This window comes from Fragaria vesca, linkage group LG1 (assembly GCF_000184155.1).
Source record: "Fragaria vesca subsp. vesca linkage group LG1, FraVesHawaii_1.0, whole genome shotgun sequence".
NCBI classification, from domain to species: Eukaryota; Viridiplantae; Streptophyta; class Magnoliopsida; order Rosales; family Rosaceae; genus Fragaria; species Fragaria vesca.
Window position 1 is genome coordinate 19,644,086 of NC_020491.1, and position 21,003 is coordinate 19,665,088.

At 38.1% G+C, this 21,003-nt stretch overlaps 2 protein-coding genes and 1 pseudogene across 3 annotated transcripts; 2 read left to right on the top strand and 1 right to left on the bottom strand.

Moving 5' to 3' along the window:
• The first annotated feature begins 1,950 nt into the window (after positions 1 to 1,950).
• LOC101305018 lies at positions 1,951 to 9,840 on the top strand (annotated as a pseudogene). The gene is made up of 11 exons (XR_183861.1): positions 1,951 to 2,162; positions 2,261 to 2,374; positions 2,462 to 2,975; positions 3,070 to 3,223; positions 3,330 to 3,559; positions 7,801 to 7,914; positions 8,216 to 8,319; positions 8,398 to 8,511; positions 8,624 to 9,137; positions 9,392 to 9,545; positions 9,638 to 9,840. The product of XR_183861.1 is annotated as an uncharacterized LOC101305018 (transcript).
• LOC101294600 (elongator complex protein 4-like) lies at positions 3,728 to 6,636 on the bottom strand. Its single transcript, XM_004288452.1, has 8 exons — positions 6,102 to 6,636; positions 5,790 to 6,016; positions 5,654 to 5,711; positions 5,403 to 5,559; positions 4,936 to 5,014; positions 4,605 to 4,764; positions 4,431 to 4,522; positions 3,728 to 4,097 (listed from the first exon to the last, which is right to left on the bottom strand). The coding sequence occupies exons 1-8, from the start codon at positions 6,232 to 6,234 to the stop codon at positions 3,930 to 3,932; spliced, it is 1,074 nt and encodes a 357-aa protein (XP_004288500.1). The 5' UTR covers positions 6,235 to 6,636; the 3' UTR covers positions 3,728 to 3,929.
• A 4,985-nt stretch (positions 9,841 to 14,825) lies between the features above and the next one.
• On the top strand, positions 14,826 to 15,923 carry LOC101305316 (dof zinc finger protein DOF5.7-like). Its single transcript, XM_004289466.1, has one exon. It carries the CDS (start codon positions 14,826 to 14,828, stop codon positions 15,921 to 15,923), a length of 1,098 nt encoding a protein of 365 aa, XP_004289514.1.
• The last annotated feature ends 5,080 nt before the right edge of the window (positions 15,924 to 21,003 follow it).

The following is a 21,003-nucleotide window of genomic DNA, read 5'->3' on the forward strand; positions in this document are numbered from 1 at the left end:
GTTTTTTCATTAGCTAAATATCATTAAAAATTAGTTTAATTGTAGCTTAATTCTATCATCCAACCATTGAGAGAGCACATGTATATTATGTTTGGACCTCAATTCCCCCTCTTCCCCTAAAGTCCAAACCCAACTTTCAAATCCTGTTCCTGTCAGCAATATATGGCGGGCCTAGGATTTTAGGTTGGGGTGGGCTGAAATTTTTTTCTTAGAGTTTTTTAATTTTTTTTCTTCTATATTTTACATATCACATTTTAGATTAAAAACATATCAAATAATCACGTAGTTAACTAATCATTAAGAAATCAATATTATAACATTTTATAGAAATTCGATAACAAAAGTTAAAGATAAAAGAACATACCTACTCAAATTGAACCTCTATGCTCTTGAATAGAAGCAAAATCTAATAACTAAACATACAGTCACCGCTCTAACAATATAGTAAACGAGTGTATAATCCTTAAACCTAACTGGACGGAAAAACACAATCTAATAACTATGAATCAAACGTTGGTACTATTACAACTATATATCTATATATATACACATCATTAGCATTAGTCATCTACAATAAATTAAGCAAGCAATTGAGATTAGAATTGGAATATCAATTGAAATACAGTGCGATGGGATGATGAGATATTGAGACTATTAAGGCATTAATCAATTGAGATTTGAGATGATGGGATATTGGGACTAAATTTGATCAAGGCATTAATCAATTGAGATTTGAGAACTAGGTCATATGACACGTATACAAGACTCCAAGAGGATGGCCGATATAACTAAGAATCATATATACAGATTAAAATGAGAAAGCTTGGCACTTAGCTTAGAATTAGTAAGCAAGCAATTGAGATTAGAATTAGAATATCAATAGAAATACAGTGTGATAGGATGATGGGATATTAAGACTATCAAGGCATTAATCAATTGAGATTTGAGAACTAGGTCATATGACATGTACAAGACCCTCTAAGAGGATGACCGATATAACTAAAAATCATATATGCAGATTAAAGAGAGAAAGCTTGGCACTTGGCTTAACTGTTTCGACAGAAGAGAATGGATACGTATACAATGACAAAAGAAAAAGAAATAAAGAGAAGAAAGTTGACCTAAAATATACTAAAGGAGCAACTGCTTTTTATAAAATAAACAATATAAACAAAATCAATTTTTTTTCTTCTTTCTTTCGTCTGTGTTCTTCTTTTTTCTTTTGTGGATTTTTATTATTGTACAATCTGGATTTTGGTTTTCAAATTTGAAATTCTGATTTTTCCTTTTTTTTTTCTTTTAATTTGATTTGTTATAAAATTAGGTAATGTCACGTCACTTATCATCTCAATTAGTTATTTGTTGGCATCATATTTAGAACTGATTTAGACCGTTCATTGTTTTAAAATCTAATGACTAATAAATAGTGTTAAAATTAGTGTCAAATTTGATGTCCCTTGAACCGGACTCATATACGTAATCAGGTAAAAAAAATCATATAGACTAAGTTCAATTACATAAAGAAATTTTGGGTGGGCTGGTTTTCATAATTTAACTTTTTTAATTATAAATATGCAACAAAACAATATTTTCTCAAAATATGAGATGAGTTGTAGCCCACCGTAGACCGTGTGTGGATACGCCTTTGCCAGCCTGTGATAAAAAAGAAAAAGAAAAAGAGGACGACGAAGGACCCATGTACATAATCCAGAACTTACTTGTGTGCATAGTCACATTCCAACGACTCATTTTATTAAGCTCTTTCGGTCTAGTGACCGGTGATGTCAGTTTAATAATTTGGACATTCTAATTGCATCACCCAATACGTCACCAGTCACCACCACTTCGACATCGAATTTTCCTCACCAAGTACGTCACCCCAGCCCAAAATCTAAAATCTCCTTCCTCTCTATATAAGTATATATATAGCAGTTAACTCCATCGAAGGGAGCGCTCGCTCTTCCATAGATATCTGTCTGTCTCCCCACATTTCACTACTCGAACTTCAATGATCTAGCTTCTACATCAAAATCGTCAGTTAAGAATCTGCCACAGATCGAGAAAATGGTGATGGCTATCGAGCAAGAACACCCCAAGAAGGCATCTGGATGGGCTGCAAGAGATTCATCTGGTGTTCTCTCTCCCTTCAATTTCTACAGAAGGTACATTGGCAACTAGTATAACATGTTCTTCCTCTTCGCATTCGCAATAATACATTTGTTCCGTGTTTCTAAAGTTGATACAATTGATTTGATTACAGGGAAACCGGAGAGAAAGACGTGACGTTCAAAGTGTTGTACTGTGGGATTTGCCATTCGGACCTTCACATGGTCAAGAATGAATGGGGCTTCTCTACCTATCCTCTGGTTCCAGGGTACGATAGCTTTTTCTTTACTACCAGGACATGCACTCTTTACTAGTGTAATCAGTAATCTAATCTGAGCACAATTTGGCAATGCAGGCATGAGATTGTTGGTGAAGTTACGGAAGTAGGGAGCAAAGTACAAAAATTTAAAGTTGGAGACAGAGTCGGTGTTGGATGCATTGTGGGATCTTGCCGATCTTGTGAAAATTGTACCGACCACCTTGAGAACTACTGCCCCAAACAGATACTCACTTACGGTGCCAAGTACTACGACGGAAGCACCACCTATGGCGGTTACTCTGACATTATGGTGGCCGATGAACACTTCATAGTACGCATCCCAGACAACTTGCCTCTTGATGGTGCTGCGCCGCTCCTATGTGCCGGGATTACAACCTACAGCCCCCTGAGATATTTCGGACTTGACAAGCCCGGCATGCATGTAGGTGTGGTCGGCCTAGGCGGTTTAGGCCACGTCGCCGTGAAGTTTGCCAAGGCTATGGGAGTGAAGGTTACAGTGATCAGTACGTCCCCTAAGAAAGAGGAGGAAGCTCTTAAACACCTAGGAGCTGACTCGTTTTTGGTTAGCCGTGACCAAGATCAAATGCAGGTAGTTTTTCGAACAAGTTACACCTTTTACAACGTTTAAATGGACAAAAAAATGAACAAGTTACTTAATTTTTGTGTCATTGATTAATTTGTAGGCTGCCATTGGTACCATGGATGGGATCATTGACACAGTTTCTGCACAACATCCTCTCCTGCCTTTGATTGGTTTGTTGAACTCTCATGGAAAGCTTGTTATGGTTGGTGCACCAGAGAAGCCTCTTGAACTTCCAGTTTTTCCTTTACTCATGGGTAAGCATTATAGCATGTAACTAGAGGTCTAGAGTAGTGATCTTTACCTGTTATCTTCTGTGCGCATTGTTGGGTTATTAACAGAGTTTAATGTTCGTCTTAACAGGAAGAAAGATGGTAGCTGGTAGCGGCATTGGGGGTATGAAGGAGACACAAGAGATGATAGATTTTGCAGCCAGGCACAACATAACAGCAGACATCGAAGTCATACCAATCGACTACTTGAACACTGCTATGGAGCGTCTAGTCAAAGCAGATGTCAGATACCGTTTTGTCATCGACATTGGAAACACACTGAAGGCTAGCTCTTAAATTCTGCAATCCAGACTGGATCAATGAAGAAACAAGAACAGAAACTGAGACTGATTTAGCGTCATACTCGGTATTGGTTTTCCTTGTAGCATTTTTTGTTGTTTGCTACATGAATAATGATCACATGAACAACTGCCTTCTGTGATGATTTGATAATAAAAGAATACATAAACAATGATAATGCCTTCTTTTGTAATGTTTTTTGCTATATAATCACTTAAAATTATTTTGCTATATCTCTAATCCCTACTGCTATTGCAAATTCATCAAAAACCAAAATTAAGAACTGAAAACTTAGATCTGGTACAAACACACATGAAGTTATCTAAAATGATGGCTGACTTATATTTAACCCTAAAGGTTGGAATTTCTTCTCTTATCACAATGTCAAAAACTAAAAATCAAGAGATCCAGTCTTAGAGGACCCAGAACAACTACCAGAAGTGCCATATGAACTCCCACTAGAACCATCGACAGGGGCCTGATTTAGACATTCTAAAACCAAAAACCTCCGCTTTTGCAGCTTTATTGAGAAGGTTGTTGCATCAAGAATCACAGGAACCTGTGTAAGCAGAAATTATGAATGACAAAACAAAAACATATAAAGCATACTAGCATAGTTCAAGGTTCCTTGCCAATAAGAAGTATATTAAACTGGACCAACTTCTATAGATGTGGTAACCATACTATTAAAGCGTATAGCATTAACTACTCAATAGGTAGCAGAAGTAGTGGTATTTCATTAACTGTACTGACAGATTAAATGATCTCTAAGAATGACCAAGCATCGGTCATGTAGTTGCATATGAAGATAGCAGAAATGGTAACTTTTGTATCAACTCCATGCGAAAATTCAATCAGTTTTAGATTTGGGTAAAGCAAAGTTTTGCACTACCTGCGTGTTAATTTGTGCAACTTTCTGCACATTAAGAAGGCCAACCATGTCCTGGTAACCAGTAAGGAGGGTTGCCAATTCCTTGTCCTCATCTGAATCAATCATTCATGACAGGTTAGTATTGATAGAACCAAACAAATAAATTGTGAGACCAATGTGAAAGCTGATATATACCTGGAAGCGCTTTAACTGACAGCAAGGTATCCGCAATGTGCTGCCATCTTGTAGAGGAGGATGATGAAAGAAGACTAGGCAGAAATGTCACAACAGCAACTGCATTTGAAGATCGTAGCATGCTTTTCAGAGATCTAAGTAAGGAAAGCATGTCCCATTCCTGCAATGCAACAGTATTACACTCGACTCAGTAATACAATACATTGATTCGAGTAAGGAAAAGACATAAACAACCATAAAATCAGCAAACAGCAGATAATAGAAATAAGAAGCAGCTGCAAAACAGAGACTCGGAATAGCAGTTGAAGACCAAATAACAATTGCCACTCACCAGGTTGGAATATCCACACTGTGGAGCACAGAATGATTGAATGGCAATTCGACCAACACAAGAAATGTTGCTGTCATTTCTGTAGAACAGTCAGAAGCAGGTGAAAACATGATAACTCAAGTGTCATGGCAACTCAAGTATCCACCTGAATATGGCAACTCAAGTATTTCTCAAGCATGGACTAATTTCAGTTTTTAATCACCTATGTGACAACTCAAATTCAGATATGAATCATGAAATATCAGACAAGAACCACTAATAAAGATAAACCATTATAAGCATAGTTTTGAGACAAATCAATCATTTCAAATTCAAATTCACCAAATGTAGTCTTCATAATGCACTAAAGAACCTAGCTTGACATTGAGAAAAACCAATGATATTCAAATCAGCATATACATTTACTAACCAGACAAAGATATGTGTAAAATTTTAGGCAGATAAGAATCAAGATTAGAATACCATACCTTGGAAATTGTGATAAAAAAGTAGCACAACGGTCATGAAATGTGACAAGATTCGGAGAATCAAGTATGCTAGCACATTCTATTAGCTTGCCCGTTAGAAACTGCCTCTCCAAGGGCTTCCGCAAGTCAAAGTTGTTGCAGAACTCATGTTTCCCATCTGGACAATGATAGCATAACAAATTACTCTTGTGCCAAAGAGACCAGTTTCATAAGAATCAAGACCATTAAAAACTTACTTTGACTATCAAAACCCTGCTGATTTTCACCAAAATACTTCTTATATTGCCAAGCTATCCTCAACCCTTTCTCCTGAAAATTATGATAACACAGTATTTATTGCTCAATTTCTCACCTTATAAACCCACTTAAACTTGACAAGAGGAAAACCTGATCAGGGTCTCGATGACTAGACTTTTCATCTTTGGGTACGGCTGGACTAGGCAAAGTACCAAGAAACTGTCTTGGATCCTTGGCTGGGCTTGCATAGAGAAGATGTTGGTTGTGAACAAGTCCTTGAGACATGAAATTCCTAAGCAAAAGCATATGATGAGGTGCTTCTGCATCTTCCATCACCATGACTAGGCTTCCTAGAGCAAAACCACCCCCTAAAATTTCTGCATATCAAAGACAATCAAAATGAAACCGCTATAAATGAAGAATGAAGAATGGTTTCCAAGAATTTATTAGTTAGAAGATTACTGTCAAGGTCTGGAATCCCGGATGAAACAAACATTGTGCCATTGGGTCCATGCTTGAGTCCTGGGATTTGAGGTGAGCTTGCACCAGAAAAATTGCGAGAGAAGCTACTCGTCCGAGTCTTGGTTGCAGCCATGGCTGCCAAAACACTCTCCAAAAGTCTCGATCCAATCAAACAGGAACAAAGCCTGCACCTTTTTCCTGATTAACAGAAGCCCTGCACCCAATTTGCAATTTACAAAACTCACAATTTCCTATAACACAAGTAACAGAGCGACGACCGGTGAGTTGAGCCCAAGTGAAAGCATTAGCCATCGATAAAGTAAAACTGAAAAAAATCTAGTGTCTTCATGGAAAGTTTGAAGGGTGTATCTTCATGGAAAGTTTGAAGGGTGTAAAACAAACCTGAATTGGGTTAAAGCTGTGGAAGTAGCGTTAGGAGTGTATGAGCCAGAGAATCTATGCGCGACGGGAATACTGCGCCGTCCGGTCAGCTCTGGATTCTATGTCGTTTTTTCAGTAATAAAACATGGTGTTATTGAGTGGGCTTAGTTTTTGTAACTGGGCTTGTGCTATTAAGGCCCAAGTTCGTTTCACTTTTCTCTGTGTGTGTTGGCCTGTTGGGGGGGGTGGGAATGAAAATAATATCACATCAGAGATCGAAATCGTTCCGATAGATTATGTGTACGCTGCACTTGAACGCACTAGCCTTCTTGCACGAATCACTTTTCAATTGTTTATTATTTTACTGGAGTTTTATGACGTATCATATAGCTTCAACCCCTCAGTTACATAAGCCACTTCAACAATAATTATCAAATTAACAAATTATAACGGAAAGAATAGAGTCATCTATGTGCGGCGTGTAAACGACATCATGTGGATGATAAGACGGTAAGACCTATGACTTTTTTAGCTAGACATATAGGAGGGTCCTAACAAATGAATGGTTAATATTGTATAGTCTATTTGCATGTCGTGCATGAAAAAATTTCAACAGAATGTATCTTATAGTCTGCAAAATGAAACATGAATTTACCTCTATCTACACCCCTCCTAGTTACATCTCGCCAATCGATATTAGGGATCTCTTCTGTAACTAGTAATAACTCTCCCTAATCACATTGTTAAGCCATGTCACATTTACCACCAGAATATACAAAAAGAGAGTTCACTCACGTACAACAGCATTGACCTGAGAGAATTTATTATTAAATAAACAGTAATGATAGATTGATAGAAGAAAAAAGCTTTTATTTTGGAAAGAACTTCCATTTACTCCTACTTTTCTTTTTCTTTTTTTGGTAAGTCATTTACTCCTGCTTGAAGTTACTCCTACTTGAAGTAGTGAAAAAAAAACTTGTATGGAGCAAATAGACTGATTAATTTGTATATTGTAGTTGTTTTCCTAGAATGATTTTACGTACGCAAAAGGTTTGATGAGTTTGATTGAAGAAAAAGAACTCTCTCAGCCCTCAGGCATGTTTCAGAACTTGGCAAAGCTAGCTAGCATGAAAAGTTCAAAACTGAAATAAGAATGGTTTCTGCTTCCCAAGCAAATTTTGATTGTGCCATTCGCTACTAGTTTATCAGCTACAAATGTTTATTAATTACCAACGAGCCGCCGGTTTTGGTTTTAAGATTTCGCCAAAGGATCTAAACGTGCATTAATCTATGATTGGTTCATGTATGTGTGATTTAGCAATTTCCTGAACTTGTGAAATCTGAGATATTGTACGATGGAATGTTCCTTGAAGACAATCAAGCACTTAGCGAATCATGGTTCGCCGTCGGGGTTGACCCTCGATCACAGTGGGTATAATATATGGTTGGAACATTGAGAACAAGTAAAGAGGGAATGGAGACGACTGCTGGTGTATCCTTTATGCTACGTCGACATTGCAGACGACTCTAATTTGTTTGAAGCTTTTTAATTATCTCTTGCATTTCTTGGATGTGACTCCAAACATGCATATATATGCTATATAGGGATATATAGTTTGATCGATCAATACCTCTCTCATTAGTCATTACATCTGATTCACATATATACTTCCACTGATCTCCATCTGGCTCTATATATTTCTCACTGATTTTCTGGATACACATTCGAAAAGAACATGTCTGAAGCAACAATTTCATTTGCCGAAGAAGTGCAGGCCTATGGATGGGCTGCTAGAGATTCCTCAGGAATTCTCTCTCCCTTCCACTTTACCAGGAGGTATGTAAAGAACACATACAGATGCATGCTTCTTCCCATATATGCTCACATAGTTATCAATTTGTGCGTAATTTGTAGGACTAATGGTGGTAATGATATCACAATGAAGATACTCTACTGTGGCATTTGCCACTCGGACCTTCACCTTGCTAAGAACGAAGTTGGAACAAGCAGATATCCCCTCCTCCCAAGGTACGTACTTACGCAAATTCATTGTCGCAATTCTATATTAACCCTAGTTGAAATTCATTTAACAGACGATCGATACACAAGTAATACGTATTTTTTCAACATGATTTTGTAGACATGAGATCGTAGGCGAAGTAACAAAGGTCGGGAGCAGCGTCACAAAGTTCAAAGTAGGAGACAAAGCCGGAGTGGGGTGCATGGTGGGTTCTTGTGGTTCATGCGATAACTGCGCACGAGACTTGGAAAATCACTGCCCCAAGATGAAATGAACCTACAATAACTTCGGCGATGAATCGACGTTAACGTTCGGTGGATACTCCGACAAGCTAGTAGTTGAGGAGCATTTCGCAGTCCGAATTCCAGATAATTTGCCATTAGCAGGTGTTGCGCCTATGCTCTGTGCTGGGATTACAGTGTACAGCCCTATGAAACACTTTGGACTATTTGAGCATGGTAAGCATTTGGGAGTGATAGGGCTCGGCGGCCTTGGTCATATGGCTGTGAAGTTTGCAAAAGCTGTGGGAGCAAAAGTGACAGTGATAAGTACCTCTCCGAATAAGAAGAAGGAAGCAATCGAACAACTTGGTGTTGATGAGTTTCTGATTAGTGGCGACCAACAGCAACTGCAGGTAAATAAAGGACTCGATCCCTTGCATTTTCTTTCATAAAAGCTCGTGCAGCTTCCCACAAGTCTTGATCAATGATGTAGAGGGTTAATGTTGTTTTACGTTTTACCCTATGGTGATATATCTATATCTAACATGTTATATTGTCGAACTAACTATTTGTTAAAACATAAATTCATATTTGCTTGCATACTTACATATATCAGTTTGTGCACTACATATATATATATATGTGTGTGTGTGTGTGTGTATAATAGGCTGCCGTGGGTACAATGGATGGTATCATCGACACAGTTTCAGCCCCTCATGCTCTCTTGCCATTGATTGAAATGTTAAAGACAGATGGAAAGCTAATTTTGGTGGGTGCTCCTCTCATACCTCCTGAGCTACCAGTTTTCCCTTCGATAATGGGTAAGTACCATGATTAATTTATTTGCATTATTTTTCTTGGACTCTGTAAAAGCAAAACCTAGCCTGAATGTGTTATATGTTATTTTCAATAGGGAGGAAGTTGATTGCTGGCAGTAAATTTGGGGGAATGAAAGAGACTCAAGAGACGATAGATTTTGCAGCAAAGCACAACATCACAGCGGATGTTGAAGTTATTCCCATGGATTATGTGAACACTGCTTTCGAACGAGTTGCCAAGGTTGATGTTAAGTACCGCTTTGTCATTAATGTAGAAAACACCTTGAACTCTCCATAGTGATTGACAAAACTTGAGTTCCTGCAGCCTACTGTGGCCGATATATATATAAACTTGTAGTAGTATGTTAAGTGATGTAGAACTTGAAATAATTAAGGACTCGGATTTCAAACTCTGCTAGCTAATTAAGAATTTTTTGAGTGATTTGAGTGACGAGCTGTAACATTATACGAAAGTATCGAGTGTGCTCAGTAGCTAAAAAGTTGTTTAAGATGCTTAAAAGTAGGTAATAGAATGTAGTTTACTGTTGATATTCCCCTTATTTTCAAGTTTACTCTTGATTACGAAAATGAATGTTAATCATGCAGAGGAGAGGGCTAGTAAAAATATATAATTTATCACTTCGATTCTTTTTTTCTTCCTTTAGAAATTGATCACTGCAAGAGCTAAGCGGGGAAGCAGCTTAAGTGGCGTTGTGGCACTAGCAGTGCAGCAGTAGTAAAAGTGAATGGAAGAAAGAGATGGAGGTCAAACCTTTGAAAGTCGTGAATCTGAGTGCATGAGAAACAGAGATTAGAGAAGAGAGAGCGACTTCACAGAGGAAGATAGACATAGAAAAGAACGAGAACACCCTCACCCAAATGGTCCATATGCATGGAGTTGCAGAGAAAGAGAGAGATGGTGCAAGTACGTAGCTAGAAGGAAGTGCGCAGAGGAGGATCAGAGATCGAGCAGAGTGAAAGAAGGCACGCTTCGGCCAGATCATCAAGTCAGCCGTAGTCTTGGATGTGTAAGTTTGTCGAGAGAGCTTGCTAGCTAGCTAGAGCAAGTTACTGATCGAGATGCAGAATATTGTTGTATGCACACTGCAGAGATATGATAGCAACTGCATGCTGCATATGGAAGATCAACCGAGAAAGGACTTGATTATTTAGTCATGTACTTGATACAAATTAGGAACATAACCGGGATATTGCTTGATCACCAATATGCATGGTTGGGTATTTCATATTAACTTTCGAATAGCTTGATTTCTGTAGGATATTTTATAATTTCCCATTTTTTCATCCCATCGTTGTTGAGGTGCAGTACTAAAGTGGTGTGTTTGCGTCTTACTATACATTTCCTCCAAAAAATCACAAACTGAAAGCCATTTCGAAAAATTTGTGTTCTTCAAGGACATTGGAAAAGTAGGAATTCCGACAATTTATCAATTGTGGGTCTCGTTATCTAATAATATTTTGTTCTTTTACTTGTTGTCACACTCGATCTGATTTGATCTACATGTTATAAGAATTTATGTAGCTCTCATTTTAGCATGCTAATTGTGGCCTCACTAATTGGACATAGTAGTGTTTGTAACAATATAATTATTGCATTATTTTCGGATCAATATATAAAAATCTAGCTAGAGAAAAAAAAAATACTATTATAAATAACTAATCGAGGTAAAATAACTGTTAAATTGATAACGCGTATTTTTCAAAGAAACGTACATAACTGACATTTCTATTTCTTGTATAATGCTTCATAGAACAAAGTTATGTCAGATGACTCTAAATTTTATGCTAGCTTTATCTTTTCTTTTTCGAAAGGAAAATATGCTACGTACGTCAGATGATCCAGACTTTATGCATGCGTTATTTCTTCAAAAGAAAATTACAATCTTATTCAATTAGAAATTATGTATAATTCAATAAATAAATAACAAAGATAAATAATAAGGGAAAAGTAGTATAGTACATTTTCTTTAGATAGACCATCCATGATTATCTTGATGAATCTCAACATCATCTTAGATCATCAGTAATGACATTTAATACCATCTTTCCGACATTCTTGAAGCTTTAAATGTGATGAAAATGAGACAAATCATACATCACTACCATCTGAAAAAAAAATAAAATAATGAGAGGCCATATGAACATATATGATGGGAGTTGTAAGTGGTTAGAGAGATGAGATGGATAGAGAAGAATGCCCGTGAGGTAAGCTAGCTTGAGATGTAACGTACTGGTTATGTTCTCCAGAGATCGAAAACAATATGCATGATTTGGTCGTATATATGCGCTATGTGTTGTTGTATGGGTCATGGTTCCGTTACTGGTTTGGTCGACGTACTCACGGGAATCTGGCCTCCTCTCTCTATCGATCTCTCCTGCAGTTCTGTAATACTGAGCTGTATGATCTAGCCCAAAACAAGTAATCGTTACGGCGTTCCACGTTTCTCCACCACCATATCTATATATACATATATTAAACTATATATTACCTTCCAACGCCATTGGTCGGTTGTGAATTGCCCAGTTCGATCTCTCTGTCTAAAACACGAAGTTCTTCATTTTTAGCTGGTAGGTGCATACATGTCGATCTCGTCAGCTGCATTTGCATATATGCCAGCGATGACAGTTTTAAGGGCAGCATGGAGAATGGTTTGGCATCTATGTTCTAATAAAAATGTGTAATTTTAGAGTAGAACTTTCTCAATTTATACCTTACATATACAAACTCATCTACAAATTCATTTTTATTCCATATTTTTGTGAGGGTGATAATGTTTCTTTTGCTTCTACAAATTTTCAACTAACTTTACCTAGCGCATAACAAGAAATACGCCACACACCACACTATGTAAATGACTCATGACAAGAAATAACGAAAATCGCATCGTCCTTGATATATAAAATACTACATATATCTATGATTGTCCTCGAGAATTGGCCTCGGCACAGTTGCATACGTACCCTAGCTTGGAACACAGAATCAGATTCCTTCTGTACGTACTTCGCAGCTCAATTAGCTAATGTTCATGAATTAATTAACCTGAAAGAATCTCAACTAGCTTCCTTCCTTGAGTTGCTTTCCTCCGGAGTCCGGACCCCCCTTCAACACCTCTCTGCTCTCGATCACTTTCAGATCAAGTTCAGTCTTAGATCTTCTCTATCCAGAAAACCCTAAGCCTGCTACAACCAGACAAGTAGTAATTATCAGACAAAAACAAACCGATAAGACAAATTAGAAAAATATATACGATCGCGACCTTTAAGCAGTGTACTATACAATATAATTCTGGCGGGAAGCTAGTGAGGTAAAAACATCGACAGGTAGCTAGCTTTGCCATTTAATTGATCGATCTTCGAAAATCTAAAACGTACGTACTTATTTGTTGTTTCTTTGCATCGATATCCATCTATCATATCCAAGCTTGAAGCTCTTGTTCAGGTCGCTAGCTTCTAGTTTTAAATGTTAATAAGGGTTTTAATCTCACTATCTAGTCCCGGAAAACATTATTACTCATAGAGGGGAATATTGATGTACCGGGTTTGGGTTGTCTGCTCATAATTGGCTAATTAGTAGCATAATTGAAGCCTATATACCCCATTTGGCCACCCCTTCGATCATTTTTGGCAAGTTTGGTAGATAATTATGGAAGTGGATTATGGGGGAAAAAACTAATCAAACTAATTATTACTTATAGATCGAAAGCAGAAGGAAATATCGGGTTTTGGCTGTAAAGTGATGTCTGGTTTCAAAAGGGACGTTACATGGGAGAAAAGAGACAAAGCTTGTTGTGAGTGGCAGTGACAGACTCCCAGTACTGTTATTGTAAACTGTTGCCACACTCACTGACTCAACGTCTTCATCACCCCTCTCCCCTCCCCGCCCCTAAATCTCTAAAGTCTAAACAATACTCGATTCCCTGTACTACTAGCAGCTAGTTACTACTCTCTTCATCTTCCTCTTCCTCCCTCTCACTGTGCTCTGGCCTGTCTGTGTTTCTGTCATTGCTGCCATGCTATAGCTTTCACTTATAGCCTATATATATTCTATCATGACACATATATCCAAGCTAGCCTTTCATTTCATGTATGGTACTATTGCTCATTGATTCATGTATCATCACTTTTAGTTTGTACATAATTACCTATTCCATTACATCCGTCAAGTTACCCAGCTCCTTTTCATTTCTGATCTTACTAGCAGAAACCCAAATTCTAAATGTTGTTTTGGGTCTTAATAAACAACCTAAAAGTTAATTTTCAAGAAATGTATCAAATATTATTGAAAACATTATTAGAAGCTAGCTAACAGCCTAGTTTACTCTTTCATATATATGCATGCAATTTGTACTCAATACCGGCGCTTAAAATATGAGTGCCTCCTTTCAAAAAAAAAAAACGAGGGCCTCCAGAAGCGGCTTCGAAATCAAGCATAAACACGTGGGCATATATGGTATAGTTTGAATCCAAACTCACTTAGAACCAAAACAATCAATCATTAAACTTCGAAACTTAATTTTTTAGAAAACAAGTACAATAATGTGTATGAAGCTAAGAAATTAGTTACTTACATTACTTCCAAAAGAGATTTCTTCACCTTTTGCCTGCAGGATCACATTAAATCTAACTATTTTGATTTTCTATTTTTTTTTTCCTAGTGATGGGGCATTTCACTATGTTGTGTATATATATATATAAATCAATATATATTTATATATATACCTCATCACTAATTTCCATCTCCAACCATATATCTTAGAACTAATTCTATCCGATTGTTTTCTTGTTGCTGTTGATGTGGCTGATCGCTTTATTCTGCCAGCTGCTGATCGTTTTCAGATCATCTAGTTCACTCTTGTCTCTACTCACTCTCTTTCTCTGTCATCTAGCTCTCTCCACACCCCCTCCATATATATACACAGAGAAACCGACTTCTTTCTTCTAGTGACATCTATCCCTCTCCCTCTCTCTTCTCTATCAAGCTTTTCTCTCATATATGTTATTCTCAGATCTCACTTCTAAATTACCAACCTTTAATCACATTCATATTTTGCTATAATTAAAAATCCCAGCTTTCAATTGATGAAGATCACAGGCAGCCACCAACACCATGCATGAAGCCATTGAATTTCACTACCATATCTTTGCCTCTGCAAAAGGAAACTACTCAAGCTAATTAATTTCCTCCTCTCACATTTCTCTTTCTTCACCTCCAGGTCTGCTTTACACCCCCCACCACAACCCCATTCTGATTGCTCCCCAATGATGTCCTCCGACAACTCGCCGGCGAAAAAGCAGGCCGACGACACCCAACAAGGAGGAGGAGGAGGAGGAGGAGGAGGAGGAGGAACAGGCAACAGCCGCAAAACGACGTCGTCCAAGGCCCCGCCGGAGCAAGCCCTCAAGTGTCCGAGATGTGATTCCCCTAACACAAAGTTCTGCTACTACAACAACTACAGCCTGACGCAGCCTCGACACTTCTGCAAGACCTGCAGGCGTTACTGGACCAAAGGGGGAGCGTTACGCAACGTCCCCATCGGCGGTGGCTGCCGCAAAAACAAGAGAGTCAGGTCTTCTTCTTCCCGACTATCCTGCAGCCTCGACTCTAAGGACTCCGGCGACTCGGCCTCTGACCACATGGGTCTCAAGTTCTTTCACGGCATTTCTCCAGCCATGGATTTCCAGCTCGGCGGCCTCTCCTTGCCTAGACTCAACCACCACCCTTCTTCTTCTTCAGCAGTTGTAACCGCTCTCTACAATAACAACAACAACAGCCAGTTCTCTCCATACGGCGACGTTTCGGTTACTTCTGGCCTGACGCTTGATCCCTCAGGCGGTGCTACTGGGAATAACTCCTTTATGGGTTTTAACTATCCTCTCACTTTAGGCAGTGGAAGCGGCGGCGGGGTTGGGTTTCATCAGAACAACATGAACACTGCCATGAATGTTCACAGCAGTCTTGCTTCTTCTATTGAGTCCCTTAGCTCTATCAACCAAGACCTTCACTGGAAATTACAGCAGCAGAGGCTGTCCATGTTGTTTGGTACTAGTATAGCCGGAGATAGTCAGACACAGCCGTCTCAGAAAGATTTGCAGATGAATGATCTCGAGAAAACTCAGACAGCAGCGCCTATTTTGTTTCAGAATCTGGAGATTTCGAAACCGAAAGAGTCTGCCGGAGGAGGAGATACGGCTGCGACGGAGTGGTTCTTTGGGAACTCTTATGCACCGCCGCCGGTGACACCTACTCCGACCAACAGTGGCGGCAACGGAGGAGGAAACGAGAACAATGCGGGTAACTGGAATAGTCATGGAGTTGTTCAAGCATGGGGTGATTTGCAGCAATACAATGCCTTGCCCTAGAGGACTGATCATCATGAGAGGTAGCTAAACACAATTTTAAAAAGCATGATCATGATCATGATGATGAAGAAGAAAATGGGGAAATTATATTATCGTTCTTGAAATATTATCTGAGAAAGACACCCATTTTGGCATATGTTAATTTGTGTTTTGGTTTTTTCTTTTTTCTTGTGTTGATATGACATTGTAAAATCTAATTGACTTAGTCTCTTAACAATGCAAAAGAAGAAACTAATCGTACTACTTTTGCCCTAAATTCATGTTTATATGGTTGATTAGCATCTGATAATCTATCTTTCTGGGTTACCCGAGTTGGATTGGAAACATTAATAGTTTGTGTTATTGTTAGGCAACTGCCAAATGGCAATGATGCTCAGTACTTAAATTAACACTGCTCTAGCCAGCATTGAAATTCATTTCACTAATTATTAAGGCCAGGTATCTGTCTTTCTTTCCAAACCCTTTTCTCAAATCTCCCTTTGGGATCTGTGATAGTTTTTGTTTTTGTGGAATTAAATCTTTGATTTGTTCTATGTTGAGTCAGTTTGTGTATATCTCTACAACTCTCACTATCCAATAAACTTAGAAGTGTGTCTCTTTCAAGGAACTGATCCTCATCAGCCACTGAATCAATGTCAATCTAAACAGACACCTCAGTAGAGACAGTAGCAGCTTAACTAGCCCTGCAATGTATAGCTAGGTTAGCCTTGTTTAGCTGTCACTTCCTCTCCCTCTTTGATAATAGTTAGTGACAGTGTGGTGTGATTTTGGTGCTGTCTGAAAAAGTGGTGGTTTGAAAGTTGTATTGAATGAAAGACTGTCAATAGTTGAATCAATGAGAGAGAGAGAGAGAGAGAGAGAGAGAGAGAGAGAGAGTGAGAGNGANGAGAGAGAGAGAGAGAGCTTTAGGGTTGCATTGGTTCTTTTGTTTATGTTGTGGGTGTGTTTAGCTTTCTAGAGTGTTGGGGAGTGAGCCCACTTTCATCTTCTTGCTCATTGCTACTGATTGCTACTGCTGCATATGAGTATCGATCAGCAAAGCATCTCCTCTCATTGTGATTCTGCAACTGAGGAGAGAGAAGAAACTAGTGCAGCAAAGCTTTTACTTGCTTCTGTCTTTCCATTGCTGTAGGGCTCTAACTTGATTCTTTACTTTGCCTACCTATTTCTGCGAAAACTATTATTAGGTTCAAGAGCGCGCTATAGTCTCTATCCATCAACAAATTCTCAATCTCTCCTTGATCATATACAGTTATACAGCTACTGCTTGTACTACAGTGAAAGACTGTAATAATAAGCGTTGTGCTCTTTGTCTTCTCTTAATTACCTTCTCTTCGGGGTAGCTACGTATTGATGATTTGATCGAGGAGAGATAAATTTATCTCTTGGCCGGGTAAGAATGAAATTGGCAATTCTTGGTTCGTAGACACTGTGTTGTGGAAGCTCTCTACTAGTGCAACATTCCATAGGATTCTATGGAACTAAATACATATAGGGCTTTGCATGAGTTGAATCGACACCACCAACTTCCTTTGCCTGACATGTTTTATAGGTCCCCCATCTTTATAAACATGCATGTTGCTGCTGCTTTTTCATATACATCGTCTCTCACTTATGTACACACATGCCTTCAATAAAGCTAAAAACAGCTTCAAAAGCGTAGCAATCATTTTTCTATATATACATATATATCATGAAAAAAAAAGCTATTTTAACTATTATCAAAAACGAAACTTCAATAGACATAAACAGTCACTATTACAGTCTAGTTGGATAAAGGATGGAGATAAGTCACCCATATCAAAAGAAGATTAGCGTCATAATTCGCCAAAAGTATCAGCCAAATGATTACCTTCATGAAAAATATGCGAAGATTTAAAATGCATTAATTTGAGAATTTGGTGCAAATTAAGCCCCATTATATATGCACGAAACTCCCAATTGGTACCAAACAAGTAGAGCCAATGAAGTCAAGAACCATGAAGTGAATTGCCCTATTCTATACTAAAAGTCTGGAACTCTGAAAGTTTAAGATTTTTCAGTTATTTTTTTTCGATGTTGAATAAAAAGTACAACGATTTCAAAGTAAAATCAGGAACGCACCCAAAGTTATGGAAGTCAAAAATTGAAAGCCAAAAGAATAGATAGAAGTAAGCTCTGAGTGTAACCACCAACAGTTGTAATGGCCATTAACAAGTGCATCTATAAGAAAATTTCCTCGCGCCAAATATGTTTAAAAATATTCTGAAGTTCGATGAAATTATGAAAAAACTTATAATAAAATGAGCTACTTCAGCGGTATAAGGTTGTGAAATAAGAGCTGGGGTTTACTCTAACAATAGTTTTTGAATGCGGATATAAGCCAATTATGCAAGAGTAGTCCTTATTCAAATGATGTTGTATCATCATAAGGAAGACGTCCACCATTCCACCAAATCGTGATTATGTCACCTCCCTTTTCCATGTCACTGATGCCAGGCCATTCAATAATCAAAATCGTTGATCTTTAACATTCAAAGATGCCATTGTTGTAGAACCTGCAAAAATTTAGACCTAGCTACATCAAAGTTAGGGTTCACTAGCTTATATCTAGCTAGAAAACGTTCTTGCGAGATGAAACTGCAACATGCATGAAAATTACACAAAACATCATGCTGTGATTCTCGATCTTTTAGGATCTTTTAGTGTTATAGTGTATGGTGTGTCAAGTCTTAGTTTGTTTTAATTTTAGGGAGACAAATTAACAAAGGATATATAGAAGATAATTGTTGTGGCTCAGCAACGGAAGACATGAATTGCGTGATTAACGTGAAGGTCGACTGAGACAAGTTTTTGTTTCCATCGACTAAGATGGGACGTTTATATATATAAATATATATGTTGGATGCTGCATATATATATGTGTCATTATGGCAACTGTCATTTTACAACCTAGCTCGATCATAAGCTAAGATAATCTGCAAGAAGCTCATGACTACATGTTGACGAGAAACCATCCCATGCTCTTCATCCTCGACTACCTTATCCTACACCTGCCCCTACCATCCACTTCATGAAAGATGATCGATCGAGCACGAAGGTCATGCATGTTTATTATAAGGAAACCTGACCTAACTAGCTAGATGGACACATTTTCTTCTTCTATATTCCAAGTTCAACTGCGCGCACGTTATTTCTAAAGGGGTAAAATACATAAGCATCATGATTACATAGATCACAAAAGTTTTACCTCTTTTAGCTAGGCTTGATGGTGGTTAACTTTTTGACTGGAGAATGAAGACCAAGTACCTTCCCTTTTTCGTTCTTGCCTAATCCCTTCGCATCTGGACAAAAAGCTTCTCAATTTCAGTAGAAATATATGCACGTATTGTATGTATATCAGATCTTCTACCGACATAGGAGAATGTCTCCTAACCAGGCATAGTCTAAAGGACCAACATTGAAACTCCGACACGGTCTGATTTGGTGGGACTTACCTCATTCTAATTTCATTCATGAGTGTATTTCTAGAGTACGTGATCGTTTAGGCATGCCAAAGTATTGATCGAAGATAGTTTGATTTTTAATTTCTTTAGCTTATTAGTTTCTATTGTTATGGAGGTTCTGATTTCTTAGTTCCCCTCCTTTTGTAATTTTCTTTCTTCTTTAATAATTTTTTGGTTGTTGCCTCTCTTAGCCCTTGAAATCAAAACAAAGAAAAATTCCGACGATTGGATCGGTTTTGATGAGCTGAACTGTCATTAACTAACCAGAGTTGTTGAGATATCAATCCTACATCAGGAATATAAGACATTGTTTGTGAGTTTATAAAGGTTTGAGTCACTTCATCTATTGTCAATTAGTTTTAGATGTGAACCTCATACTACTTTATCATAATATCAGAGCGGGTTACCCATGTCCATGTATGAAGCCCAATAGCTACACAAACTCCACGTCACCCTAAATGTTGTCCACGTGTTAGGTTTAAAAATTCGACACACGTGCGGATGCGTGTTAAGATATTAATCTCACATCATGAATATGAGACCATCCCAGATATATGTGTTCTTATCATTATTGGTTTACACTCGAAATAAACCTCACCATGCAGTTTGACAAGCATGTGGTTTGTGCCAACAATTAGCTAGTATAGACTTCACTGACCTGATGAGTCCAATGCTAACACGGTCATAACTCAAAATGTGAGAAGGATAACTACATAATTCATATAATGTTACGCAAAAATAATATTCAAATTTCGTACTAACTAGCTAGCTAGTAGAAGTGTGGTGCCTCTGGTCGTATAAGTCATAACCAAATATTTGTATCCCTTGTCTTGGTAAGTTAATGGAACTCATCAGCAGATCGATGACAAAGATTAATATTCTCATATCAAACCAAAGAGGAAAGGTTTGCTTTAGCACCAATGCATACTTAAGGGTTTTATTTATTTCCTTTTTCAAGTGTAACGGCTAGCTGGCTAGGGTTCTGTGATGTGAACAAAGAAAAGCCATACTCTTACGGATATTGTGGCAATGAAGCAATCAAACTCGTCATCATTCTCGATCAGCACGAAATCTTTGTTGTCTAGCTAGTACTGTCACTGTGGACAATGGAGATCGATGGATACTGATATAAGAGTCAGTCACCCACCAACACGGCACCACCTCTTTTCAAAACGAGAACATCGCCCTCAAGATCGTCACTCTCTTTGGCAGTTTCTAGGGTTTCAGAAAACAACACTCCTCTCGATCTGTAGCCACCCTCATCGTTTCATGTGGCTTCTTCCACAAGACAGGTTCGTTACGATCAGTTTCCCACCTCACACATAAGAAATTTTTGTACAACTAGCTTGACTGCATTATTCCTTATCAAAGTTCACCTGATCGATGTTTCCGGACCGTGTATCGTTTTATTCAAATGTGTGTGTATTTTTTTTTTTCGATGAATTCAAATGTGTGTTGTTGCGATTAAAAACAATATTCGATTCGGTAATATAACACTTTAAGGTTCAAGTTTTTATTTCAGTATCTCGTTCTATAACATGTTGAACAAGGTAAGATATAAACGTTTCTCTGAGACTACGTGAGGTTGCATAAAC

What these genes read in the sequence shown, in the direction of transcription:
- LOC101305316 (XM_004289466.1), top strand. Translation starts at nt 14,826, where the DNA reads ATGTCCTCCGACAACTCGCCGGCGAAAAAGCAGGCCGACGACACCCAA.
- LOC101294600 (XM_004288452.1), bottom strand. Translation starts at nt 6,234, where the DNA reads ATGGCTGCAACCAAGACTCGGACGAGTAGCTTCTCTCGCAATTTTTCT. An exon ending in GTCATCGAGACCCTGATCAG is followed by an intron (nt 5,712 to 5,789) that starts GTTTTCCTCTTG and finishes CATAATTTTCAG; the next exon opens with GAGAAAGGGTTGAGGATAGC. An exon ending in AGTGTGGATATTCCAACCTG is followed by an intron (nt 4,765 to 4,935) that starts GTGAGTGGCAAT and finishes GTTGCATTGCAG; the next exon opens with GAATGGGACATGCTTTCCTT.